The sequence below is a fragment of the Venturia canescens genome, chromosome 9 (genome assembly GCF_019457755.1).
Source record: "Venturia canescens isolate UGA chromosome 9, ASM1945775v1, whole genome shotgun sequence".
Taxonomy (NCBI): Eukaryota; Metazoa; Arthropoda; class Insecta; order Hymenoptera; family Ichneumonidae; genus Venturia; species Venturia canescens.
In genome coordinates this window covers 19,542,692-19,570,658 of record NC_057429.1, presented here as the reverse complement: position 1 = coordinate 19,570,658, position 27,967 = coordinate 19,542,692, and the positions used below count along the sequence as shown (strand labels likewise).

At 41.6% G+C, this 27,967-nt stretch overlaps 2 protein-coding genes across 2 annotated transcripts in view; both read right to left on the bottom strand.

The window, feature by feature from the left end:
* Positions 1-7,945, bottom strand: part of LOC122415558 (uncharacterized) — a 32,230-nt gene extending 24,285 nt beyond the window's left edge. Inside the window, exons 1-9 of the mRNA XM_043427761.1 lie at positions 7,751-7,945; positions 5,442-5,735; positions 3,312-3,416; positions 2,713-2,935; positions 2,152-2,275; positions 1,523-1,610; positions 1,164-1,319; positions 906-1,066; positions 649-723 (exon numbers count right to left, since the gene is read on the bottom strand). Of these exons, the coding sequence (XP_043283696.1) occupies positions 649-723; positions 906-1,066; positions 1,164-1,319; positions 1,523-1,610; positions 2,152-2,275; positions 2,713-2,935; positions 3,312-3,416; positions 5,442-5,621 (1,112 nt within the window). The 5' untranslated portion in view covers positions 5,622-5,735; positions 7,751-7,945. The remainder of the gene's footprint in view (positions 1-648; positions 724-905; positions 1,067-1,163; positions 1,320-1,522; positions 1,611-2,151; positions 2,276-2,712; positions 2,936-3,311; positions 3,417-5,441; positions 5,736-7,750) is intronic.
* Positions 7,946-10,456: 2,511 nt separating this feature from the next.
* On the bottom strand, positions 10,457-26,959 carry Dhc62B (Dynein heavy chain at 62B). The gene is made up of 25 exons (XM_043427848.1): positions 26,917-26,959; positions 26,324-26,534; positions 25,869-26,142; positions 25,240-25,620; positions 24,898-24,991; positions 24,662-24,816; positions 24,015-24,300; positions 23,658-23,819; positions 23,324-23,535; positions 23,121-23,238; positions 22,710-22,950; positions 22,258-22,504; positions 17,775-21,560; positions 17,051-17,337; positions 16,706-16,959; positions 16,311-16,607; positions 15,668-16,163; positions 14,358-15,103; positions 13,843-14,196; positions 13,024-13,490; positions 12,724-12,881; positions 12,411-12,657; positions 11,921-12,326; positions 11,245-11,508; positions 10,457-11,002 (listed from the first exon to the last, which is right to left on the bottom strand). The coding sequence occupies exons 1-25, from the start codon at positions 26,917-26,919 to the stop codon at positions 10,652-10,654; spliced, it is 10,497 nt and encodes a 3,498-aa protein (XP_043283783.1). The 5' UTR covers positions 26,920-26,959; the 3' UTR covers positions 10,457-10,651.
* Between the last annotated feature and the right edge of the window lie 1,008 nt (positions 26,960-27,967).

Here is a 27,967-nt window from a genome sequence, read left to right as displayed (position 1 = left end):
AAACTTTTTTGGGCTTTTCTTGAGAAGAAATTTCTAGATTTTTTCTAACTCAATCCGCGGTGCCGCTGTGCCAACGATCTTTCAAGAAAAATTGAAGATTTTTTTTTATTACAGTACTCTAGTGGTTTAGAAAAAAATTTGAGCATTTCCAGAGCCTTGGAAAAAGCGGTTTTTCAAAAATAACTCGACCATCGTTCTCAGCTCATTTTTCATTCGAACGGTGCCAATTCCCTTCAAGGTTTTGCAAATAACGGGGTGGATTGGATGAATGAAAAGGGGTATTCAAAGTGCGAATACGTGTTAAATAAGTAGAATATTAATAGTCACAAGATTTGAAGGAGGGTTTATCTTTCGAATATAGAATATCGAAGGCTCGTGTCCCGGCTTTCAGCGAGACCGTGCCCAACTCCCATTATTGTCCACAAAATTGGTGCACACATTAATATAATCATAATATCGAATTGATCAAACCAACATCAGGGGTCAGAGGGGAGGATTATTTGTACGCAATATTGTACGCATGCACTATCTACCAATGATTACTCTGATATGGAGGAATTTCTTTGCATCTTTTGTCTTTGCCACACTTTTTTTCGTCTCATTTTCCATTCGTTTCTTTATCAAAACCGAGCATTCTCAGCTACTCACCTCTGAAACGTTTGTCTCTTGACGTAGTTATCGCGAACGAACTCGACGATTTGTTTTTGCGTTTTTCCGCTATACCTGTTGATCGAAATACACAAAACGAATTATTTCGATTGCTTTTATAGAAGCCTCCGAATGAGCTGGTTCCCATTGGAAGCGAGGACATTTTTCAGACCGACTTTTTTTGGGTGATTTTTTTTTTTTTTAATAAAGACAGAAGAATACGAAAAGTAAAATTGAAATTATTCGTTTTTTCTCACCTGAACGACGAACCTCGACTCAAAACTCGTGTCTTTTGTCTAATAACTCTCTTTACGACGGAACAACGGAAGAAACCATGATTCTCGACGCACTTTTTCCAAAAGTTTTTGCACTCGTTGCGTCCCTCGAAAAAAAATTCTACCGTATCCTTGTAATAACCCTGCGAGCCATTCGAAATAACGAATTTAAATTGTGGAATGATAGAAGAAACTTCGGTAATTGAAACTTTTTCGTAGATTCAGATTTCAAGTACTTACGTAACCCTCGGGGTGCAATTTTATTAAAAATCGTTTCCTCTTGAAACTGATTTTACGAATTTTCGCCCAGCTAAACGTGTTTATCTTGGTATAGTTTTGAAAAACTACGATTCCCATATGTGCTACTGCGAGATTCAATGGTACTGCTTCGTGATCCTGGATAAAAGGAAATAAAATCAATTTTCAGGTTATTTCAATAATGAATCTGCTCCTTCGAATAAAATCACTGGTTACAACTCAATTTTGATAATGTCAAAAAATATTGACAAATATTTTATGAAAACGAATATACGATCACGAGGAAAACCAAACAACTTTTTGAAAATGATGAAAAATAAATTTGAAAAACGAGGATTCACCTTCGCAGGGTGCATTTTAATGCCGTACAGTTCGCATCGTCGAGCAGTCTCCAGCAAGTTGAGATCCGCTTCAGCCGGGGATTGGCCTCTGGTGAAGAAAGAAACCATTTACTATTCACGTCGTGAAATTTTGTACGAACGAGAATCGGATAAGGCAGAATATCGAGAGGAATCGAATATTCAATAAAATATTGTGTCAAGCACTCCATCAATATCAAATGTTCCATTTTTTATGCTAATATCATTTATATTCCTCGTTCAAAGTATTTTGAAAGAAAAGTTATTCAATTTTTTGCGAGTGCTGAAGAACAACGCAATGGTTTTAATCGAGGTGCGCTGCAATAGCTTGATAGCACCGTGCACATCCCCATAGGGATTATTTTAATTAGAGAAAACGTAATTGAGAACTGAAAAAAATTGCTTTGATGTTAGTATACATTTTTTCCCCATACAAGGGCTGAAGTACGACATTTTTCTAAACTTTTGGAATATTTTTCAATAGAATTTTTTTCAATATATAAATGCAGGGAATAATATATGTTTCTCAGGAATGTAGTAGCTCACACAAAGGTGTGTCACTAGCCATTTCTCTTGTTCAATGAATAGTTTACTCGAAAGTAATGACTTACGCGTGTTTCTTATGATTTTCCATAATACGCCGTTCCAATTCTTGATCTTGATGAGGCACGAACTTGTACGTGGATAAATAGGTGTGATCGGGATAATCTTCTATCACGTAGTCACCGCATTCCGCTGAAATTATAATCTACGTTAATGGCGTGTAGGAAAAACTTTAGTAAAGTTGTAAAATAGGAAAAATTGGGTAAAAAATCTATAAAAGCGAGTTTTTTTCGACGAGTATGGTTCAAAATGTAATTAGGAACTCGAAAACCTTTGAAAAAAGCCTTTTCATGGCTTTCGAGGCTGGAGATGATACTTGAAAAGAAAATCGTAGTACAAACTTATCGATTGAGTGAAATCTCATTAATAAATGTCCAACTGCCATACGCTCGTACTGAGAGATAAAAAATGGTGAAAAAACACGTTGGCAAATGACCAGAATGAAACGGGAGGCAAAAACGTGTAGCTGAGGTGACGGAAAACGCCTGAGAAATACGTTGGCCAAGCTCCGACGTAAATTTGGCAAGACTAGGGATAAATTATTGGCGTTTGAATCAGAGTTTACTAACCCTGGACGATGTAACTCGCCATCAATGCGGCAGTGTTGTCATTGCATTGCAACAAACCGTGCGACAAATCACGTTTTATTTGCAAACAAAACAAGTATCTCGTAAATTCTTCCTCCAGCTGAGCCGGATCGGGGGTATAAAATTTAACGCAAAATCTGAGGAGCGGATCGACCAGCGAGAGCCCCACTTGTCGACATACCGGCTTCTCCAAATCGAGCCAGTACTGAAATAAACAAAAAAAAACAATCTTTTAAATTCTGCTGCTTGAAATAACGTTAGAAATTTCGACGAGAAACATTTTCTTTGAACTTGTGACCGATCAATATTTTACTCATCGAGATTACGACATTTTCATGAATTCAGTGTCAAAAATTTTGACTTTCCTAGCATTTTTCATAGTTTAGTTGTTGCATATCGTGGATTTTCGAACTTTGTAAATCGGAGAATATTCTGAGCACAACTCCACGAGGGTGCTCTGCTAAGGACCATCCTCAATAAAACTTCTGCACGATGAGCATGAAATTACTCCAGAAATTCGACAATATTCCATTCGATGATGCAACGTCAGAGGCGAAGATAGGAAAGCCGAGTTTTCTTACTTTTGTTCCATTGGGCTCTTGATACTCCAGACCAAAATAATCAGCTTCGAGGAGATGCAACTGTTTGCAAACTTGATCGAACAGGACCCTTCCCAAAGCTTTGGCCTGTAAAGAGATAAAACACAAATTTACGTATCAAAATATGAAGGCGATATTTTTCGTTCGACACGTTCTTTCCTCAACACCGAAGAGGAACGTGTAGAATTCTAAGACATGAAAATATATTTTCGCAGCACTTTGCTCGAGATACTTTACTTGTTGGGTATAAAAAAAAGGAAAAAGTGCCTCGAGCATGACTAAAAAAAAATATATCCTATAAAATCGATAAGCGCGCTTACCGAGCTCGTGTCTACGTGCACTGACAACACTTCATCGCATACATGGGAATATCCTACACATTATGTGCCCTAATAATTCACCCTTGCGGAAGAATTATTCTATATAGCGTCTGAGAACAATCTATACATCTCGCAGATCACTATAGACCAAGGTAAATGCCAATCAGTCAAATGCCAATTTAGTATTTCAATGCGGGTTGAATCAATCTCGCAAGGTCAAAATTATTACTTAATCACGTTTATTCTATTATTCTCCATGTTCATTTGGGTGCGCCTGGGAAAAAATCTATTTTCCGAAAGACATTGGCAGCTTCCTCATTCATTTGAAGTTCGAATCGAGTTTTCGGTCAGAAAAGTTGCATTTTTCGAGATCCAGTAATCAATCTTCATCGGTGAAACAAAACTATTTGTTTTTTTCTCATTTATTCCAGAATTTTCGAAATCGAAGGCAAATTATGATTCGCTTTGAATATTCAGCTCTCGGGAACGGAACAATTGTCAAAAATTCGTCAAAATTTCCATTTGGGGTTTAATTTTTTGAAATCCTTCCACGAGCTTTCCACAAGAATAAAAAAATTCAGGGAAACAATGCAAAACATTCCAAATGAATTTGAATGTTGTGAAACTAATCGATTGCGAGTGTTGGAAGAATGAAGAACGTGGAAGAAAATGAACGAGACTCGAGATTTTAGTTTCCGTAATTGAAAGAAACGCGGAGGCTCCAGCGAGGAACGATTTATGGCTTGTAAAACGTTACTAAAAATAATTGAGTCTCAAGATCCTTCATCATTTTCCAGAAGCCCTGGTAAAGTGATTGGAAAAAAATGGCGATTAGAATAATCGCAATTGGGATCTCAAGCATACTTCGTATGGCCCAGAGCCAAAAATTCAAAGTTTCATGATCCATCGGATGCCAAATATCGAAAATGCCGGAAAAGGTTACCGAGTCTCGGCCCATTCGCGGCGCTTTACTCCAAATCTCGTGGCGAGACTCCACATAAAAACAGTTGGAAAGTGGAATGATTGCAACTGCCAAATCGCAACTAATTCGAGAATCGCTGAGAAAAAGAGTGAAGATTTTGTAATAAAATAATTGGAGGCTATTGAAAGTTGATGGACAGATAATTGAGTCTCAGTTCGTCGATCCATGGGCGGAAAAAAGGTACCATTTGAAGAAGACTGTGTGAAGTAGACTTGCAAGCGATACCTCTTGACCCCAATAGTTAAGCGGTTAAGTTAAAGTGCCCACGCAGCACGAGGCTCGAATACTCGGCGCAATTACTCGAGATACAAGGGACGAGCACCAACACCTCTACATGGACGTACCAAAAAAAAATGTTCATTTGGGTGCATCGTATCGAATCGATTAATTTTCACTGCTGTTACATTAATATCAACTTTGTCTCAGCGAGCTTTATCCCGGAAGAATCGAGCTGTGATTTTCTTCCTTTATTTTCGTTTCTGTCCTCGAGAGTGTTTTAATTCTCGGGACTCTCGAATCGAAAATCGTACGTTGGAAGGCCGAGGGGAAATGCGATCTTGGTAAAACTCTTAAATTTTGTTCCCATAAAAACTATAAAATCGTCGTGCGATTAGCAATAATAGTGGGAATTTTGAAGCGAAGAGCTCAGAGTTTTTAATGCTTTTTTATGTCACGTGCCCTGCGATGGGGGATGGAGAATTTGATGGCAACCCTCCCTGCGGCGTGGGAGCTTTTTTCCTCGAAAAAGTAATGAAAAAATGTTGTTTTCTCTTCTTTTCCTCTCTCCTCGTTTCTTCGTGCTTTCCTCACCTGCACTTGAAACATCGTGATTGTGTCGTCGAGCATCTGCACGCGAACGGCGAGCATTTTTCCAGCTTTACGCGGGGTTGTCGGCGGCGTTCTACTGCCGCCGTCCACTCCGGCTGGAGTCGAATGACTGTGAGGCATCTTGGAGCTTCCAGTCATCCCTATATTGTCGATATCATTCATTTTTTTTCATTTGTCGTCTTCGCTTTTTCGCCCAATAATCTCGTTTGTTGAGAATCTTGAGTCGCTCCTTCGTCCTGCTCGGTAATGAGATTCGGAATCTTGTCAGGTGAACATCTGCGAAGAAAAAACATCGAATTTGATCAGAATCATAAAATGAAATTAAAAAATAACACTCATTTTGCGCTTATTTATTTTCATTAGCCACCGAATCGACCTCGAAAAATCGGCCATTTTTTCCATCGAATTTCTCATCGACGATGACAATGTCAACGAAAAAAATACAAAAGCGAGTGTCACAATCGACAGTGTTGATGAGACACTTGCTTCAGAATTATTTGTGAATTATTTCCGAGGTTCCTTCAATTTGTTTTATAAAACATTATTCATTTGGGGATAAATAAACTTCGGAATATCTTGACTAATGTAATTTTCATCATTTCTGTTGAAATTGCTATTCGAAGCTGAATGAAAACGTAATTTGTCTATCAGGGATAATAAATCGTTTTGCATGTGCAAAAGTAACAATTTTTACTCCCAAAGTCATTTTCAATTGTGATTTTCAAAGCTTCTATTAAACGTGACATTCGTGTCTGAATTTTTTTTTTTTTTTTCAAACTGTCTATTTCAAGAACTCAGTCGATGACAGTGGCTGTTAAAAATTGGAGAAAGCTAATAACAGCCAGCAAATAACAGTGCAAAGCAATGAGAATGAAAATTAGTTGCGAGAAGCAATCAGTGGATTAGTTTAATTGGGTATTCGATGGTGTAGTTTACGAGACAATTCATTTCTAGTTCACGCGACTACGAGTATTTTTATTGTCTTTTTTTCTGAGCCACTCAAGTGGGATTTCGATTAAAAGTATTGTGAGAAGCAAAGTTTTGTGCCGGAAGTGAAATTCGAAGAGTGGTTGCTCTGAAATTGCTGGATTTTTTGAAGAGAGTTTTTTTCGTGTGGATTTAGAGTTCAATGGTTTCCGAGCTTCAAGCTGACGAGCGATTGTCGATCGACTTTGATCTGAGAAACGTCTAATTTTAAAGGGGACAAAAAACAAACGAGTGCTTAAAATGCGCTCTCTTCGTCTGTGAAGCCAAGAATTATCCATTCATTTTCACACAATGATTATCTAAGGAGAATTGCAAGTCGTCGCCTGTACGCGGAATTCAAAGTGAGGTGAAAATTGGTCGACTCGTATACCCATAAATATGTGTCAGAAATATAAAAACTGCTGTTTTGAGTTTGAATTATATTCGCGTAAATAAGGAGTGTAAATGTGACGGAAGGAGGAAAGTGCGAAAGAAAAAAAATCACGAAAACAACGCCTCCTGTTTGAGGAAGCGAAAAGCGCGAGAGATCTGTCATTCGATCAGCGATGTAATGACAGCCGAATACGGGAGGGAGAGGGATCGCGAGAGTTGTAAAAATAATTAACCGGGGAAAAAAATTTACGAGAAGCAGATTTTTTGCAAGCAGGAAAAAATACGAGAAGAAAAAGTTCACTGGAAAATGTGATGAACTACTGGGAAAAGAAAATAAAAAACTGGAAATAAAAAATGAGAGGCAAAAACTTACGAGAGAGATAGAGAAGAGGCAGGGTCGTCGCACAGATACTAATCACTCTGTCTCACAGACAGTTAAAACATGAATATAGCTTTTACAAATCTATGGAAATGTCTATGTATATACGAACATACGTAGTTACGAAACCTATATGGCCAAACGCGCTCCGTTATTATCTAGAATGGCATAAGAATACGAGACAAAAAGTGGTATAAGAAAAAACTTTACAGACACTCGAGAACGCGATAATTTGCGAGTCTCAATTCGTGAAGAGTGTATCATCGTGAAATTTCAATTGAAGATTGCGCGCTAATTAAATGATTCGAAGATATTTTATGTTATGAAAAAAAATAGAGAAAAAATATACACTTGAATGGTAGAGTGGCGTTCTGCCCACCAGCACTGGCAGCACGCCCCAAAACACGAAGACAGCACACACAGAGCCACACGGAGTTCATTGATCACAGGTTCCACAACTCTTGGCCGGACCGCCCGGCTTACGCAGTTGTTTTCTACTCCTTTTTTCTATCAGGCTTTACTCACTATCAAATAACCCGCGATAATCACTTACTTTTAATCGTTTACTCGCCATGGAGCGTCTCGATGACGTTTTCTTACGTTTCTTTATCCCTCTCTTTCTCACTCTTTTCCTTTTCCTCTTCGTATATATAGTATTTTACAAAACGGGAATAAAGTCACGACATACAGAGAGACGAGAGAATATCGTGATGCCAAACACGAAACTAAAACACCCATGGGCTAAGGAAGACAGTGCTGCGCTTCCAATTTCCAGCGCCTCTCACGGCTCCTCGGAGAAACGCGAACAGTGTTTCTCAGCCGCGATCCACGCGACATCTTTGCTGCTTGTGTTGGCTTTTCTATACTACTCCGACCTCGACTTCGACCAGTGGTTATTTCCTTATTTTTATTCTGGAACTCTATAAACTTTATCATAAACGGGGAACTCGTATGGAGTTTTAAAATTCAGAAACAATAAAAAGAACGAACGAGTTCAATAAAAAGAATTCTTCCTGCAGGACTTTCAATATATTGTGTCACGTCTTTGCATATATATGAAGTTCAAAAAATTGCTTCAAATAATTTACGATACTTTCGTGCTCGGGTATAAATTACTTCGTGCGACGCTGTCATAATTTTTCACAGTGATGTCGATAACAAATCAGTATATAGCGCAAGAGTCAGTCTAATATGGTTGACGTGCCATAAAATACGTGCATGATTCTCGTCTTTTTTGAAGAAGTCCTATAGTTTCCCATCTTTTATGCACCGCTTTGAACTTTTAGAACTCAATTTTTTCCACCTCAGAATTTCCTGTGATACACGTCCTGCACAACACGACAGAACGAAGAAGTCCTTGCAATATATTTTTGTCTCGTTCCTTGAAATCGCGCAGAAGCAATTCGAAAAATACGTTTTGTTACGAAAAGCTTTGGTGTAGGTGATTTGGAATATGAAATTTTCCGAAAAAAATTGATTCTGTGAAGAGCTTTTTCGTGAAGAGCGACGATCGAATTGGAAGTTTCAAGAGTTCATCGACAACGACGCCAAAATGAAAATAAAACTTACGAATCACCTGATTCTTCAACCGCGAGCATCCAGGAAACATCGAAGCATCAAATTTTGACAGACCGTAGCGTTCAGTGACTCTTATAGCTGCCTTTTTCGTCAACTAGTATCAATCGACCCTAAAATAGATTCGTTCAAAAGTTCAACTACCTCTTGGACGTCACGTGATACACCTTTCAATTGTCCGTAATGAATTTTAACATGTCTTGTTTCCCGCTGAGTGGTTATAAAAGAAAATAATTGAAAGGATAAAAAATCAATTCACGAGTATTTATTTATCGATATTTACGAACTTGGCACGTAACAATTCGCATTCTAATATAATCTTGGTCTATTTTACGAACGTTTTATTGTCGTGTACAAGAACGAAAGGCATTTTGATTGCGTCCAGCACTGTAATATCGTATACATATAAAGCTAGCAGTGATTGTAGGACGTGTTAATCTGTCAAGAATGCATTGTCCCATTATTATGTTGGCCCGACAATTGGCACTCTAGGTACTCGGAACTCTCGTATGTACAGGAAAACCTCGAGCAAAGTGCCTCGAGTCACATATCCAACATGAGTTTTACCATTTCCGCAAATTTTCCCTCATATGACGTGAGCTCTCGACTCTCAGTGAAAAAACGGTCTGTAAAAACTGCATTTTCTTATTCACAAAACTCGAATGGGAGCTATGGAAAAAGGCTCGAAAATGAATTTCCTTATACGGAAGTAAACCGCAGTTTAATATCAAGCGTGAATTTAGAATTGTTGTTTTTAGACGAAGAAAAAAGTACGAAGAATAAATAAACATAAAAATGTACGAAGAACAAGGTTTTTGAGGTTAAAAAACAAGCGCGCCAACCAGCGCAGTCGGAATCGTTAGAAAACTCAAAGCACCGTACCCGCGATTGGACGAGACGTTCCTGACTCGGTTTTGCCACCAATCTGACATTGTTAAAGCCGCTTTTTGCGGCAAGGTGACTTCCAAGCGCTCCGGATTGCTTTCAATGTGTACAAACTCGATCTCTCTCTTTTCCTCGCGTCCTCACTGCCTTAGGGTATACGTTTGATATTCCATGTGTATGCTATATTGCGAGACTTCGTTCGAGCCACGCCCCCGAAATATGTGACGGTGGAGCATAAAATAAAAATGTATACAGCGCCTTCCTCCAAGCCGTTATAACTTCTCTCGCACACGTTAGTAGAGTTTAGAGAAAAGTTGGGCCGAGAAAGCATTTATTTATTCAACGTATCTCCTTGCACATCATGCCTGCCTGTGTATAACCTCGAAAAATAAATATCGCGTGTTAACGAATGTATGAATTGAGGTATTTACTTTTTCCAAATGTTCACGGCAAATGCATTCTGGTAATAATTTCTTCATTTTTTCACGAACTTATATGATATTCTTTTACAACCATTCATGAAGGTAAGTGCGATATCTAAAACAAAGCGGATCGCGGCAATTTTTTTTGTTTCCAACAAATAAAGATACAAATGACATCCACCGATTATTCATAGTTAACGAAGTGCTCGTTTTTTCCAGAAATAGCATTATTTTTGTCTACCGGACATTTAATTTTGTGCCTGTAAAAAAATAGTAAATTTGTAAATTTTCGGTGTCCGTAACGAAAAGTAAGCGAAGAAGCGATGGGAAGTGGGTGGAATTTTGGTTGTTGAGCTCTTTATTTCACACATTGACGAAGTATTCCGGATATTTATTTCATTTAACTTAATACAAAGATAATAGACGAGCAGATAAAAAAAATCGACGCCGAGTTCCGTCAGTTCGAGTCGTCGACTGCTCTCCGACTCCCACGAGTAAAATGTGTTTACAGAAAGCAGAGGTCGCGGGAAGGTTAGAGGTTAGAGTAAACAGAAAACGGTTTAGTCACATGATCAGTCGTCGAGCTGACACAAAAGAGCGAGACCTCTCTTGATCCAGTGACTTACTGGCAGATCGGTATCGATGAGCAGCGATAAAACATAATTCGTTGAATGTCCCGTAGTTTTGAGAGTGCCGAAACGTGCCGAGGTTATGTACAAAGGACACTCGTAACGCCCACCGATATTTATATTTACAACTTCGCATGGCTTGAGCCAAACGATTGGCATGAGTTCCCACAAAATTTTCGGTCTACTCTCTGCCAGTAATTTACGTTCGAGATCCCATCGAGCACCGGCGAGATACATACCGTAAACGTAGACACCATCGTTCGGTGCAACTGTCGATTCGTGCATGCTCGTCATCTGGACAGAAAAGGATACTTTTATAGTAAATTCCATCGAAACGGTGGGAGATAGAGTGAAAGTGGATGGGACTAGTGTTGCAGAGGATACAATTTTCTACAATAAAGTTGTACGGTAAATTTTTGTATTGTCAGTATTTTAGGTCTGAGCGCCAGTGGAAAGGGATTTGATTTTCGATGTTTACGATTTTTATCGTTCGAAACACACTTTCGCCCTTGTCGAATATCGTTTGATCCACGTACCTCGAAATCAAAGTCGATTTTATCGATCGATATTTTATACTTTCTCGCGTAATTTTGCGTGGCGCCGGTGAGAAAAGCATGAACAAAGGAAAAACCAGATATCCAAAAGGTTGCGGGTTTCCCGTTGTCGAACCACTTCTGGAGGAACTTCAAGCGTTCCAAAAAGTCGTTCACGAAACTCGGCAACGGCTTCAAGCTCGGATAAGCACTTGCTCTGGCCCAGGTCAACGGAATTTTGGCGTTTAGCATGCTGGACGCAAGGAGCTGCGAAATTGTTCGTTCTAATTTAGTCACGCTCCGAGTCGATTTCCCGATTACACACGGTTCAAAAAAAAAGCTGACAAAGATAATCGAAGTCACGTAATAAGTCACGAGAAGCACTAAAAATCTTTCCGCTTAAAAACGTTAAAATGTAAAATATGCGCGATATGTTCTAGACGAAAAACTTTTCTCGCGTTGTTGTGTCGTGTCAAAACTTTCTCCTCACTCGCACACAGTTTTCGTCCTCAAGCGTTGATCAAACGTGTTGGAAAGTGGACTCGTGTCTCGACAAAATGTTAAATTTTCGTGTTTTTTTCCGGCACTGTTTAAACTCTGTTCATTTTTTCAAAATAGTTTTGACGTAACTCGATCAGAATTTGTTCGCGCCACACGGAAGGAATCGCGTAAAATTAACCTCCAATTCGGGGGTCATGACGATCATTCCTCTGACTGCATTTTCCAGCATAACCATCGAGCTTCGAATGACTTTCAGGAGAGCGTTGTATCTTTCCATTTCTTGGATGAGCACAGTGTTCATAGACTCGGAATAAGATACGGGGTATGACTTTTGAGCCTCCTCAAGGTCAAAAAGCTCGGGCATTCTTTCATAAATATCTCTTTTCATAGACAATAGTAATTGGTCCTGCTCGCTCGTGTCGCCAACGACGATCGTCCCTTGGATTTTCAGCATCGAGTCGAAAAATATTTTTGAAACATCGAGATCACGCGTTATACCGGCGTTCATGTGCAGACCGAAAACTTCAGGTGGCGTTGTCGTCGGGATCGCCTGAATTTGCTTCACGTAGTCGTTGTAATCGCATCTGCAACAATGTTTTTATCGTTCTTGTTTGTTCATATTGTGAAATTTCACTTTTCGAGCGTGCACACACACACAAGTTTCGTACTTTTTAGGCAGCGTGTACTCGGGCCCGACATCCGCAAAGGCGTAATTCTGATCCTCAATTACATTGAGGTTATAAAAATCCTCGAGAATCGTATTCAAACATCTTCGATCTCTGTCGTCAGTGACACGACCTCCGTAGTTACATTCACCGGTCAAGTAAGTTATGGCGTCGAACGGCACGTTTTCGTACTCGTTCATGAATATTTGAAGCTGCTGTACCGATATTAAAAAATCGGATTCATTAAAACCTGCAATAAGACGTTTTTTTTATTTTTATTTCCCATTTATTTCGATCTCCTTTTTGATCGACTAACCATAACGAATGTTCCATCCTTGTGCCCCGTAATTTCTACGTTCTTGTACAACCGCGTGAAAAAAACACAATCCGTACAACAATTTTGTGAAAGCTTTTTCTTTGCCTGGGCAACCAGCGAAAAACTCGGGATCTTTTACTGGCTCCGAAGTGTACGATCTGATTTTAAAGGAAAATAAATTTAGTGAAACAGTGTGATGGAAAATTGATCGATTCGAACGTTCTTCGACAACGCAATTTCGAAGCGAGCCTCTGTTCGACGTCGAGCGAACTCGCAGCAAAAAACATTTTTATCGCTAACCTCATCAAATTCTGTTGAAGTCCGGTCGGCGGTTCGTTCGTCATTTTGACGCCATGTTGTAAAACTGAAATTGGAAATTTTTCTGACGGGTAGCTCGTCAGCCAGAGTCGAAAATTGATCGACGTGTTGGTCGAGTCAAAATTCTCGCATATTTTTTCAAGCTCCGGCATCCAGGACACCGCGAGATGACAGTTTTGCAGACAAACCCACGTGCCCTCGTTTTGACCTTCCTCGATGAGTTTCTTAGCGATCGGGCCCTGACCTTGACCGAGGGAAATCGATCGAAATCTCGAGGCGTAATCCATGTTTTCCGAAAATTTCGACAGAGCTCCCATCGGATCGGACCCCGGTGAAAGGATGAAAATTAGAGGAATCAACGAGTTCGAATCGCCGTAAGATTTCGCGAGGTTGAACGGCGGCGGCGTAACGAACTTCGAGCCCATTCCAGCCTCCACGAATTGAATGACCTGCGTTCGAATTTTTTCTCAATTTAAAAATTACTTAATTCTTAGAAATAATAAATATTTTGAACGTGAATATCGAAATGCTGAAACTGAAGATTTTTTTTTGCTAAAAAGAGTAAAAAGTTTAAGGGAGCTGCCCAAAAATACAAAAATACAAAAATACTTAGTTTTTTCTCGAAAATTTTCCAATTTTTAAAAATTTCTTTTTGACTTTTTTCTCAAAATTTGTCTGAAAATCAAACCGATAAAAACGCTTGCAAATTTTGACGAAAGCATTTTCGTCGTTTTTCAGTAAAACGAAAGTAAAAAATGAGTTTGGTAATGATTTTGTCGGAAGGATTTCAAAGCAAATTACTTTCGCAGTTATTTTGTCAGGTCTAAAAATCCTCATGACGATTAATTTTTCAAACGCTGTTAATTTGTTTTCCCAGGGTTCAGGAACGGTCGAATGCTGCGGATTCATAAGATCGTAAAAATGTTTCCAAGCGGTGAGATTCGAGCGGAAGCTCTCGACGAAGTTGGAGAACGAGGGGAGGCTTTCGAGTCTACAAATTTCGTCCCAGGAGCGCTCCGGAAGCCAATCGGGGGCCGGATTTTTCAGAGGGTTCGCCAGTGACACGCCACCCGACAGGAAAAACATGAGCTCATCTTTCTTCATCTGTTGAGTCGCCAGTAAAATCGTCGTGTAGAGAACGAAGGAGTACAGAACCTGCGAATTTCATGATTAATCGAAGCCTCGATTTTTATAACGTTAAAAAACTTTGCGAGATTCCTCGTCGAAGCTCAGGAACTCGACGAGACTCTCGAAATTCCAGATTTTTTTCTCTCAGCTAATCGAAGCTATTTTTACCCAGGAAAGATCTCCGTTACCTTGTCCTTCTCGAAGAGGGATCTGCAGACGTTTTGGTACAAATTGTACGTGAACGTTTCCCGGAGGAAGCCGAGTCTGCGCTCCAAAACTTTGCTCTTGTTCGCCACGTCGATCGAATGGACGTACAAGTTGATGAACCACGACAGAGAGTATTGGTACATGGGATCGATGTTCGGGAGATCGGTTACGGTGTAGTACAAGGACGAGCTGTGCTTCGCGATCGGTCGATAGCTTTGGCGAAAGGATTCGATTTTGGCCTCGGTCTCTTTGGAGGCTTCTTGTTTCTTTATGATGTCGATGGAAAGGATTTTCGAGGAGTCTAAAATCTCGATGGCTTCCTCGTCCTCGAGTATCGTCGAGCCGGAAACCGACAGAGTTCTCAAAATGTTGTCCTCCACTTGCTTGAGCGATTTTTTGTTCGCAGCGCTTTGGACTATCAAGTATTCTCTCTTCTTCTGCAAATCGGGCCTCTCTTTCGCGACGACTATTCCCAAAAGCTGGTCCTCCAAACCCTCGATCGTCAACGCGAAGTTTATCAGCGTCACTTTGTTATAAACCTCCGGAAGGTAATGAGGATTTCGGAGCTTCGTCGTCATGTACAGACGGAAACGCGAGCCGTACTCGATCGTCTTTTCGCCCAAGGTTATGTACGTCCCACCCGATATCGTGTAAATCTTCTTCATCAGAATCGGGTCCAATGCCGGGTCCAATTCCTCACCGAGGTTCTCTATCAGCACCGGCTTTCCTGCACCAAATATTTCGCTGCGTTAAATCCTCTCGACAGTCGCTCAATCGCTCAATCCTCTTTCCAGTACAACCGAATTCAATTTGCATTTTCAATTAATGGAAAACATACCATTTTTCAATGCATTCTCTTGCAACTCTTCTTTCAGTTCCAAGTAGGAACTAAAAAGTTCCTATTTGGAAGAATAAATATTTAAATTATAGAAAAATACAATTTTTCTCCCATAATGATATCGCGAATTGCACAGCTCGTTACTCACGATAATTTTTCAAATTCGACTCTCTCCGTGTACAAGAGAAATGCAGTTGTGAAGAAGGCACTTGCAATTTGTTTAAATTCTCGTGAAGTTTGTTCGATAAATTTGTCAATTTTGACTGGACTCCCGAGGAGGAATCGACGAGTAAAATTTCCGAAGAATTTCCTTCTTGCGTTCTCGGGGAACGCAAGTCCACGAGATTATAAAATTGGCTGATTCGCATCACAATGAAATTGCAAAGTTGTCTATTTCGATGGAACCAAATGTTTGGTTGCTGTGAATTCAGACTTTGATGGATTTCTACTCGCCATATTCGATCGACTGTTCCAAGGTGTTCATATATTTGGCATCGGTGAGTTTGATGACTTCGAGCTCACTGAGCTTTTCCATATTTCTAATCCACTTGTTAGCCTGACTCTGAGGATCGATGAACAGGCTCCAGCGCTTCGAGTTGTCCATGATGATGGAGTTTTCGGTCGAGAAAGAATCGCGAGGAAGACCGAATATATTCCACGAATTGATTTTTATTTCCGAGCCCAAAACGGTCGCGAAGCTGAAGCTTTCGGAGCACGGGATGTTCAAGCTTTTAACGTATTTGCACCACTTATCGATGTTGCTTATCCTGTAGGAAGTTGTGAATGGGCCGAGATAAGCGATCATTCCGCAGGATATGAGGATGTCACCGGGCAAAGTGTCGTAAGCTGTTTGGAGATTTTGAGCTGACGTCAGCCAACGATCCTTCTCGCCACCCAAGCCGCTTATTAATTTCTCAGCTCTTATCAATTTGTTTCGGCAACTCGTGACCTGAATCGTGAGAATTCGAATCGTTTAATCCCCTTAAATCATCCTCGGGTTAAATTTTCTCTTTAGTTATTATTTTCATGATTTATACTGAAAAATTTTCTCGTTAACGTTACTCTACGCTGACATTTAGAAATATTTTTCTCTCACTTGTGTCTCGAGGTCAATTTTCTTGGCCAAAGTGAGTTGAAGGCTCTGCTGCAACGCTGCCAACCTGGCGTTCAGTTCAGCCAACATTCGTCGTTTTTCGTTGAGAAAAGCCATCGTGTCTTCGTACTGTTTTTCTGCGATGGCGAGCTTCGCTTTTTTCGGTGCAACTTCTTTGGCTACTTTGTCGTAAAGGACCATGGCTCTGACCCATTTGCAGAGACCCTCCGCAGCCTGGGACGCTTTGGCTACGATCTTCGGCTCGAAATTGTGGTTCTCCATGTACGTTTTTTGTATAGTCTGGAGGATTATTTCGGTTATTGAACAGATGGACGAGGAATTTCAGGGCTTTTCGGAGGATCGAAGCTTTCAGTGGCTCAGCAGATGAAATTCGTTACCTGCATCGTCGCCGGTGGTATATTGTCTTTGTCGTAGTCCCGAAGGTAGTCGAGAAACTTCATGTCACTCAAAATACGCTTGCTCGGGCCCCAGTAGTCGACGCGTTTCTTCCCACTCGTAGGATCGACCTTTTTCTCAGGCTGGATGTTCAGCATCACGCAGATCGCAGCCATCACTAATTTCACACCCTCCGGAGGGTTTTTCATGGATTTAACGAGCGAAATGTCCGCCGGCTTCAAAGTGTTGAGAGCAGCTTGTGAAATTCATCGGTTCCGATTAGACGATCGAATTAAAATTTATTTCGAGCTTCTACGTCAAGATTCGACGTTTCGTTGAAACTTTACCGATTGCTTCCTCCAGAACCGGAAGTGCTTCCGCCAAATCCGCCTCGCACTCTTGCTTCAGTTGCCCAGAAATTTCCGCTTGAATGTTCGCAGCGTCTTCGTCTCTCTTCACCAGAATCGTCGCCGTCTCCACACTCACATTCTCGTTCTCTACTTTCTTCATCGTTTGTGCTGTCAGCCGAGCCGACGACTCGAGCTGAGGCTTCAACGCGGTTAAAGTCTTTTTCATCTGCGCAACTTGCTGGGCTGCGAATTCCAGCTTGTCCAAACCACCGAGGTATCGATCTCTTCAAATTTATTCGAAGCTCGTTAGTTTGTCTATCTTTTGAAAGTTCAAAATTCCGATTATGGGCAATTTGATATGAAAGAAATTAACAAAAAATAATCGATCAACGCTTTCCCTCAACCCACTTTCAAGTGTCAGCTAGTTTTCACAATTTTTCTCGATTTTTGACACAAGAAAACGGACGAAACCCGCCTCTTAATTCATTTGTTGTGTTAAATTATTCAAAATTGTATCAAAGAACTTTGAATGTCGTTAAAGAAACGGTTCGCCCATGGAAGTTGGCGTAAAAGCGTCCCAAAAGTCACGAAAACAGAATTTTCACTTGGCTCTCAATAACCGAAATTTCGATCGACAAAAGAGCGGGTCCAGTAGGAAGAAGAAAATGGAGCATAAATCGTCGCTAGGAACAAAGATCGAATAGAGAAGCTCGCGACAAACCTCGCAAGGGAGATTTCTTCCTGTTTCTCTCTCATGAGGTCGGCAAAAGTTTTGATGAGATCGAGGAAAGCAGCGGAAGTGACGTAAGTTTTGCGTCCACGTGACCGATAGAAGTCCTGGCTGATTTCTTTGGCGCAGACATGAAAAAATTTGCAAGCAACGACGGAGTTGACTTTGACGTGCTCGGTGACGTTGATGTCGGTGGTGCAGCGTATGGCGACTTGTTCGAGGGCGTCTTCGGGCCAAACGTCGTACCAGTCGATGGTGCAGCAGCTGACCAAGCTGGGGTACAATCGAAGTCGAATCCGAAAGGCCTCGCCGATCGGTGAGAAGCAGAGCATGATGTGGAGCTTTTCCTTGCAGCGATTAACGAAGTAAGCGACAACGGCGAGCACCGAAATGTCCAAATTGCGGTTGCCACCCTGAGCAGCCAGTCGGCACATTTCGATGATTTCCTGTCGCTCTTCAATGGTAAACAAATTAGGAACCTCGCCGGAGTTCAAAAGACTGTCGATGTCGCTCAAAAAAGTTTCCTCTTTGATCTGCCCCTCGGTTATCAAGAACGCCAAATCTTTGCCGGTCCCCCCGGAGTTCCTCAACACCTTTTTGACGTCTTCTCGCCACTCGTTGAGCCCGTAGGCGCTCCCAATCTCCGGCTGGAAGAGGCCGCAGCCGGCCATGGAAGCGGCGAGCCTCGTGAGCGATTGTCTTCCCGAGCCTCCGACCCCGACCATGAGCAAGCTTCCGCAGGGAATGGCCAAAATTCTCGAGATCCTCGCGAGGTGTTCGAGGGCGTACCGGAAGAGGACGATGTCCATTTTGTTCTTGTGCGTATTGTTGTACTCCTCGAGCCACTGGTCAGCGACTCTTTGGAAGGCGTTGATCGAGAAGACTTCCTCGTAAACTTTCTCCTCGGCATTGGCATCGGGGTCCATGAAATTACCGAAAATGAGATTCTTCAAGCTGACCTCGGTGATCTGGTCCTCGTATTTGGGCAAGTGCTCGAAAATGTGATCGAAGGATTCCTTGAAAGTGTCGGTGACCGTGTTCTTGAGCTGCTGGAAGAGCCACTTACGATCGTCGTCGTCGATCAAACGATCCCCGAAGACTCTCGTGGTCTCGTGGACCCAGAGCCTCGCAAAGGAGCCTTTGGTCCCGGCGGATTCTTTCTTGATCATCGAGCAGCCGGTGATGACCCTCGAGAAGTCTCGGAGGTTGAAAAGATAGTGAGATTTCGTGGGCGTGGGTCGGAGACTCTCGGTGGCTTTGCGGAAGACTTCCAAGGTCGCGTTCACCAGGGTGACGACGGTGCTGATAACGTCGCTGGCGAAACCGTTCCTCTTGAGTCCAACGAGCCCGATATTCGTGAAGATTTTCGATATGCTCTCCTCGTTGAAGCTGTCGATGGAGTAGAGATTAAAGTGGCGGAGAAACCGGTTGTAAAGCTCCTGGCGACTGCCCCCGGGTGGAGCCATAGCGCAGACGAAGATCGTATCGTAGATGAGAATTTTTTCAGGCTCTTTGAGGTCGTACCAGTGGCGGTGATCGAAAAACTGCCGCAGGAGTTCGATCGCGGGCTGGGCTCCGTAGACTTCTTTGGCTGGCATGTTGACGTCGTCGATGAAGACGACGCACAGGGAGTCGCCCATCGGTCCGTAGTGTCCTTTCCTCCGTTTGAAGAGCTTCGAAATGACGAGCTCCTGGGCGAGGGCGGCGCTCGTTTTCGCCGTGAAAGTAATCAGGCTCGGAAGGAACTTTTCCTCGTCGAGTTTGTTCATCATGACGTCCTGGATGTAGAAGCTCTTTCCGGTCCCGGTGTCGCCGTAGAGAAGAAATCTTTTCCTGTGTTTCATGTGGCGAAGGAAGAGAGACTGGTACTTGACGGTTTCGACGGTCGGGACGATCATCTGGCCGATGCTCGAGGTCTCCAGGAGCTTCTCCTGCTTGGCCAACTCCCCGTAGGACTTCCAGGCCCCTCGGGCTTTGAAGGTGTAGTAGCTGTCGTGGATGGTGGCTTCGACGGGCAGCGAAATTACGATTTCCTCGAGATTTTCCGGCAGCGGATGTGCCTTGGACTCATTTTTCCACAGCGAGATGTAAAACTCGTTGAAGAGGTTCTGGGAGTCGCGATCGAGAGTTCCGCCAGCGCCCCAGACGACGGCCAGCAGCATGGAGGCTTGGATCCAGGCCTCGACGTAGAGCTCGTAGTCCTGAGCGTCGTCGGCGACCGCGTCGTTCATGTAAATCTCGAAGAGATTGAGCGTCGAGACGGTCTGGTTTATCTGGCCCGCGTTCAAGGTCAAACGGCAGTTTTTCCTCGTGAACTCGAGACAGGGCCCCATCAGCCAGGAGAAGAGATCAGCGACCAGTCCCCGGTTGCCTCGGACCCAGGCGTAAGACTTGATGGACTCGAGCCAAGAGTCGACGAAGGGACGCCACCCGGTGACGTGGGGCTCGATGTAGATCATCCCGCAACGGGAGACCGTCGCCGGCGAGGCTTGCACGAGATCCATCACTTCGAAGATCATCGACATTACCGAGGACATTTGCATCACCTCGCCGGAGGTAAGACACAGTTTTTTGTTGTCGTCGAGAACCGTGTTGAGATTTTCAATCCAAACGGCGTCGACCGGCCCGTCGAATATGAGCCACTTCCTGTCGGCGCTCTCATCCGCGCAGTAGCGACGGAAAGCGACGGCCGCGACGCCGTCCGTCCATTCGGACGAGACTGGATCGAACTGGCCGTACAGCTGGCCCATCGTAATCGCCTTCGGATTAATCGTCGTGTAAACTGTTTTCGCTCCGTAATCAACTTGCCACTCTTCCATCAGAGTCAAAGCATCTGCGAGGGTGTGCAAAACCGTAGTTTTCCCGCCGAAAGGCTCCCCCACCAGCATGAAACCGTGACGCACTATCATCATTTCAAACGTTTGAATTATTTTCAGGACAAAAGCATCGACGGTTTGGAGGTTCCTTTTTTCCGCTACTTCGCCGACGGCCTTGAGGAGGATTTCGTAACTGGGCGAGGGCAATACGACCCCGGGAAAAAGGTCCGCGATTATACCCTCGAAGAGCGGAACATCGTGAGCCAGAAATTTCGGCAAGTTCACGTCGATCAACGATCGCAAGAGCAGAACCATCTCGTCCTCGTTCGGGTATTTCAACTTTATGTTCTGGGCCGCTGTCAATACCGTCTTCACGGCTCTCATGCCGTAATCGTAGTGGGACTGCGACGACAGCTGCTCCGAACACAGCTTGTACGTCGTCACTATTTTTATCGAGAGCACTCGCGCTGTTGAGAAACCAGAAGAGTACAGAAATATCTCGCCGATCATCGCGTAGTCCGGCACCATCATCGCGACCGTACGAAACAACACTTTCAAATTGTCCGGCAGCTCCGAACGACCCGCGTAGCCAGGGTTCATCGTTATGCAGACGTACACCGATTTATTCAACTTCAATTCCGTTCCCTCGAATATAAACTTCTCCAAATTGGCACGCACCGCTTGTACGATGCACAGTATCTGCTGAGCCACCACCGACAACACTTCCAACTCAATTCTGTTGAACTCGTCGAAACACGCCCAAGCTCCGCAGGACGATAAACCCTTGAAGAATTTTCCCATGTTCTTGTAATCCAAGCCGTCCGAACAGTTGAAAACTACACACTGCACCGCCAGTGCTCGACCCAAATCTTTCGTCGTTTCCGTCTTTCCTGTTCCCGCTGGACCTTCCGGCGCTCCGTTCAAATGCAGCGAATACGCGCCTATCAGCGTTCGGTAACACCTGGAAAATTAAGGGCGAAAGTTGGAGTTTTTCGACCCTATGGAAGAGTGAGCTTCGCAAAATTTTTACGTTCACACTCCTCAGGATGTTTTTTTTTTTAATTCTTTTGGGTGATCAACAAAACGGAAATGGAACAAAGATTTTGCGAAATTTAATCCCTCGAAAAAGTGACTTTCCAAAGTTTTTTACGTTCAAACTCCTCATGCGGATGTTTTAAAACTCCTTTTTGGGATTTATCAAATTAAAATTATGAAAATCCCCAAACAGACTATCGGCATAGTTTGGGTTTGAATATTCAAACCCCTCGAGGTGTGGCCTCCAGAATTTTTTTTAAAACTTAACAGTCTTAACTTTTTCTACTTCTCAAGTGATTCATAAAATACGAAAGACGATAATGGCACGTTTTGTTTCGTCCATAACGTTACACAAGAATGTAGCAAATTTCAGAACCGTATAAATTGCAGATTCAAACGAAAATCTTCTGTGGATTCATCATTGGACCGATTTTCATCGCTTTTTTTCAAAGTTACTAAAAATTATTTTCATTATTTTCCAGAAAATGATGAGCCTCTCGAAATCGAGCCCGAACGAAGTTTACGAAGATCGAATTCGAATGGATAATGGAATGCAGAAAAGGCAAGTAAAAATCTATTAATTGAGGGAGCCCGAAGTCGTTTCATTCTTTTTTTGAACTTACCTGTCCGTTAATGGCGTTATGACGAGACGAGGACAATTTCCCAAGTACTCGTAAGCGTAAGCCACCGTGGCATTTATTATTCTGACGAAAACGTCTTCCTCCCAATAATAGCGTAGTTGAGCAAGCCACTGGAAATCACTCTCGTCAGTGACTCTCTTATCGATCAACATTTTAACAACGTCTTGAGCGTGCACGTCAATCGTTATGAGAGCGTTTAGGGTCGTACGATTTTGTTTCGACAACTGTCCTGTCCACAATTTTTACAAAATTAGTGTCCCAAATTGATGGTGACCATGAATTTCAGTATTTTCCCTAATTTTTGCAATTTTCACATTTTCTCGAAGCAAAATGCTCGTTTCCTCGATATTTTCCCCTCGATCGACTTCCCAATTAGCAATTTTGACGTATTTTCATCTCGAGCTCACGAATTTGGAAAGTTTGTATCGAAATACCTTTTACGAGGTTGACCATGTCTTGGATTTGGGATTGCAATTTTTTGTGAAGAGTTTCTAACGTCAGGAGCATGTGAGTCATCAAGCAATTGTGCACTTCGATGCTCCAGTAAATTTGGGAAACGCAGAGCACGACCATTCCTGGCCAAATAGTGACCCAATCGACTCTCTTTTCGGGGTCGTAGTCGTAATAGCTCATCAAAATTTCGTGCTTTATCGACTTTACCATTTGCTCTTCGACCTGACAATTTTAATTATTTTTAAAAAACGTTGCATCGAAATTTTTCAGAAAATCTGAATTCTGAATCGAAAGTAATATCAAGTTCCTTAATTTTTCTCAAGATTCTTAAAAAATGTGACAAAATTTGTTTAATTTTTTCTTCTCCAATGTTTCAGAGTAAAAATGGGGACCTCGGCGAGCCATTTTTCGACGCAGCCTCTCGCTGCACTCGTCGATATGAGCTCCTCCATTCTCACTTCCTCTTTGTCGTCACTGAGCATCGAATAAATTTCGAGTTCTTCGTTAAATCTGAAAAACCGAGTCGAAAGGAAAAAAGGAGTCAGAAGATATGGACTCGTGAATTGAGAAGAAAAACGGATCGACAATTTGGCACCCTAATTTGGCGATTCCTTCGAAACACTTTTTAAGATGCGGTTGAACTCGAAGCGGATCTTTAGTTTCTGAAAGAATTTCGAGCATGTCCTCGTTGCTGAGGAAGAAAAAACGAGGGAAAAAGAGTCGCTTCTTTTCGAGATAATTCGTCACGCCGTCGTTTATTTTCTCCAGTAATTCGTTGGCGTCTCTCATCGATTCGTACAAGCCGAGCTTCAAAGTTAATTGTCGATTAGTCCGATGAAAATGCACGAAGCTTTGCGAGCACAGACCCAAAGAAATTCTTAACAGTTGACAATTGAACACGATTCTCTATTGAACAGTGATTTTCTAACCGATCCAGCGGTCTCTCGAACGTGAGGCTCTTTCGCAACGACTTGCATCGAGCGACGAAAAGTTCCATCGACATCCTGGAACATTATTCCTTCCTCAGGAAGCTGTGACACGATATCCTTGCTGGAAAATATTGGAAGAAGGTACATCCACTGAACTTGGACCTGTGAAAAGGGAAAGTCGAGGAAAATTCACTTCAGTTTCATTCCAGTTTATAGTTTACTCATTTTTCTGCCAAAATCGACTCCGAAGTCACTTTTTTCGAAGCAAAACTTCACGAATACTTTTCAGTCCATCTGGCAAAAGGATTTTAAGTTTTTCGATGAAATTCGACTGAGTCCTCTTTAATTTGAACGTACTTTAGTCCATTCCCCGATAGTTCTTTGCATACGAAGCAGCAAATCATAAAACACTCTGACTTCCTCCTCAATCGGTTTAACGAAAGCAGAGCCTCTCATCGCTTGTGTCTTGACAATGTGCTCTTCGAGCAGAGCTTCTATGTCATCGATTTGGGTCAAAATTCCCACGCCCGATTCTTTGAAAGGCATCGTCGTGAAAACAACGTCATCCCACTCCTTAATCATCTTTGCAAAAACTTCTTGAAGTGCCAATTCTCTCGTTGCGCTCACACTTATGATCTCGTATCTTGAAAAATAAATTTTATTTTCATTCAATAAATCCCGTTATAATTTCGATATTTTAACGACTTTTATTTCGTCAATAAAATTTATCGATCATCTCAATTCAAAGTCCAGTTCATTCGTTCATTTAATCCATGCATTTTTCGTTGTGAGAGATTCAGTTTTTTCACTAATCACAGTGACCGAAGAAATTTAGGGAATTTATATTAGGTAAACATGAAATTTTCTCAACGAATTGAACTGCGTTTCAAAAAAAGTTTCCTTCGAATAATTTCGTGCAAAAATTCTGTTTTCTCTCGTTCAAAAAATGCGAATTTTCGATAATTCATTGATCGAGTATTCCAGAGTGCATTAAATGACTCTACTGCATTAAATCATCCATCAGATCCATTTCGATGATTTTACGTAAGGTCGTGCCAGCGTTAGGGGTGAGATCGAAACCAGCTATTTGAGACATTTCGTCCCAGTGACGTTGCCGCAATGCAGGGTTACAGAAACAACTTGCCAACGCCACGTACGGCTGCGAAAAAAGTATGAAGAAGCCTTTGAAAACCTTACGAGATCAAATAAACGAGACAAAGTGAATATGAAAATTGCACACCTTGAACCATTTCACATTCTCGAGAAGCTGGAAACACAGTTTCATGGGGGCTGGATGTTGATAAGGATCAGGATCATCCACTGATCCTTCGAAGCTGATTCAATGGAAGCAAAATGCACCATTTTTTAATCGCACCGAATAAATAGTGGGCAAATTGCATTCAATTTTTTGATTGATTACTCAAAATTGAAAAAAAGCTCAAGAAATATTGACGATGTTTTAGAAAATTTATTTTCATTTGATTTTTGACAATAAATTTAACGATGGATAAATTCGACAAACTTTTAAGTGCAGAAGAAATTCGATTGAACGAAAAAATGATTATTTTTTTTGATAATTCACCTGTAAGGATAATTAATGGCGATATGCATTTTGATTTTCGTTCTAAAAGCTTTGCCAATTTTCGTAAAATCGGTTAAATAATCCGTCGTTTTGCTTTCAATGACGTTCGAATCGAGGAATTCGAAAGGTCCGTCCAACCAAACCCCACAATCTCGTTGCCACTGGTAAGCACGATAAATAAGGGAGTAAAAAGGTATTATAATTTCCTTGAGTTCTCTGGTTCGTGGATAGGGAGTTAGGGGAAATTTGAATAATCGTTCCTCCTGATTAATCGATTCTCCCTCTTCCTCCATCCTGTCCATTCCTCGTATAAATTTTCTCATGTCTTCGATGTATTCTCGAATCCGTGTTGCGTCGTCCATGTCGTTCATTACTATCAATCTTTCGAAAATATTTTATTTTGGGAATTATTCTGAATTATTCGCAAAAAACTGTTTTGGAATTATTTTGAGAAATGATTATCACACTTTTTCAAGCTTTCATCAAAACAATGAAAAATACTAAAATTTCCTCATTTTTGCAAATTTTTATCTTCCAAGAAAACTCAATTTTTGAGTGTTTCAATCATTGAAAAGAAAAAGTTTGTCAGACCAAATTTCGAGCGATATTTTAAGGGTCTGGACACGCACCTGGGAAACAATTCTTCTATGCTAGCTTGCAATCTCGTGGCTCTCGCTTGTAATTGTTCTTCGAGCTCGAATTTCATCTGTTCGTACATGTTGCCACTTTGTCTGAGTATCGGTTTAATGCGTGTCAACCAATTGACAGTATCATTATTCAACTCTATGTGGTCTTTATCGATAAACGTCATCTCTAAAAGAGTCGTCAGCATGTACAACGAAAGTTCGATTTTTTCGCGAAGACTTTCCATCAGCTTTGTCGTTGCAAAAAGCATGTATTCGCCTGGATCGATCGAAGACCATGACTTAAAAGGAGACTCGAATCGATAACAGAATTCCTTTTCATTTCACGATTATAAGAGTCGTGAAAAGAAATTTGATTCTCGAGTTTGAACGAGTCAAATAAACGCAATGTTGAGAAAAATTTACGAATCATTGACATGTCGAATTCAGCACGTACCTACCGAGGCTTAACAATTCTCTCGTATTGGATGGAATGTCCAAACAACGTTTCTTCAGCTCTTCGAAACTTCTGCATATTTCGAGATTCAAATTCCTGTGACGTTTCACCAATTGCTGTATAATCAACTCACGAACTTGTTCCGTGTAGTGTTTCAGGCCAACTTTAGCATCTTCTTGATAAAGCTTTCCCATCACGAAATACTCGTTGCCAGTCTACACGTTCAAATTAAAATGGCAGTGAGGACATTGCGAAAAGTTAACTGAAGTGAGAGGAATTGCTTCGAATCAAATTATATCCGGATTGATTGAATTTTCATGAAATCGATGACGAATTTTTTCCATCAAAATTCAGACTGTCAGAAAGTCTCAATTCCGCAATTTTTTTGTGGAAAAAAAGATTTCACAAAATGACTTTTCATCAGCGCCCAAAATAGTTTTGACGATGATCACACATTCTATAAAGAGTGGAATGGAAGGAATTTTCTCAGCGTTGTTGCAAGTTGATTTTGAGACTTTTTCAGGCTTTTGACAAAAGCTTCTCAAATTACAACATTCGATAATCTATTATTTCGAGGAAATTTTCTAGAAAGTTCACCATGCCATTGATGTCGCAGATGAAACGATTGAGTTCTTCAAGTTTTCCGAGGCAGTCCTCGAAGCTGTGTTCTTCAGCGACGTAGGCGACGATGTCATCACGAGTTTTTACGTCGTAGACGACGCCAAATTGTTCGTCAAGTGCAGTGAGATAGAGTCTCAAGGGTTCGTATTTTTCGTCAAATATTTTGGTCAAACGTTTGTGTGACAATTCGAGATACCAATCGGGTGTAACCAGCGGTATGAACTCGTTGTCTGTTCTTATGTCGACCCACGATTCCAGTGGTGAAAGCTTCTGAGCCACGTCCGAAATATTTTCCAGCACTTTGTGCAACGCACTGTGAAGATCAGGGAGCGTGGGAAAAGTGAAGAGCGAATTGTCTTTGCACTGCAATTCGATCTGTGTGCGAATGTATATTTCTTAGTTTCGTTTTTTATTTATTCACTCAATTGCCGATTTGGAAAAAAAATTGGCCAAAAGTTTGGTTGAGTGACTTGAAAGCCCTCAAACGTACTCCAATTTCTTACCACGAGCAATGGATTTTTCGTGTCGTCCGATAAAATATCGAGATAGTGCTTAATGCTTTTGATCTTGAATTTTATTATTTGATATGCAAGCAGTTTGGATGCACATTGCAAAAAACTTGCGACCATTGGGGTCGGTATGTCGTTAATATATCGGGGTTGAGAAACAAGTTTCACGATTTCTGTGTAGTAAGTTTTTTCCACAGCTAAAGTTCCTTTTCTCATGTCCATATCCACCAAATCAAGGAATCTAGAGAAATGTTAGAGAACAAAATGAGAAGTGGAGTTTAACTTGGCACGAGAACACGAAAAGTTGCTTTAAGGTAGGGTACCTCTTGAGGGAAAGGAAGCCCAAAGATCGATAAGCACTAAAATCGCATATGAATTTTGGCAGCAACGATCGACTTTTCAAAAAAATATTTTTCATCAATTTGTGAGGCAAAAAATATCGCCTCAACAATGTGCAACGGTTTTTGAGAAATTTTTGGTAATTCTCCGTTCGACCTGGCAACTTGTAGGGAGGATCA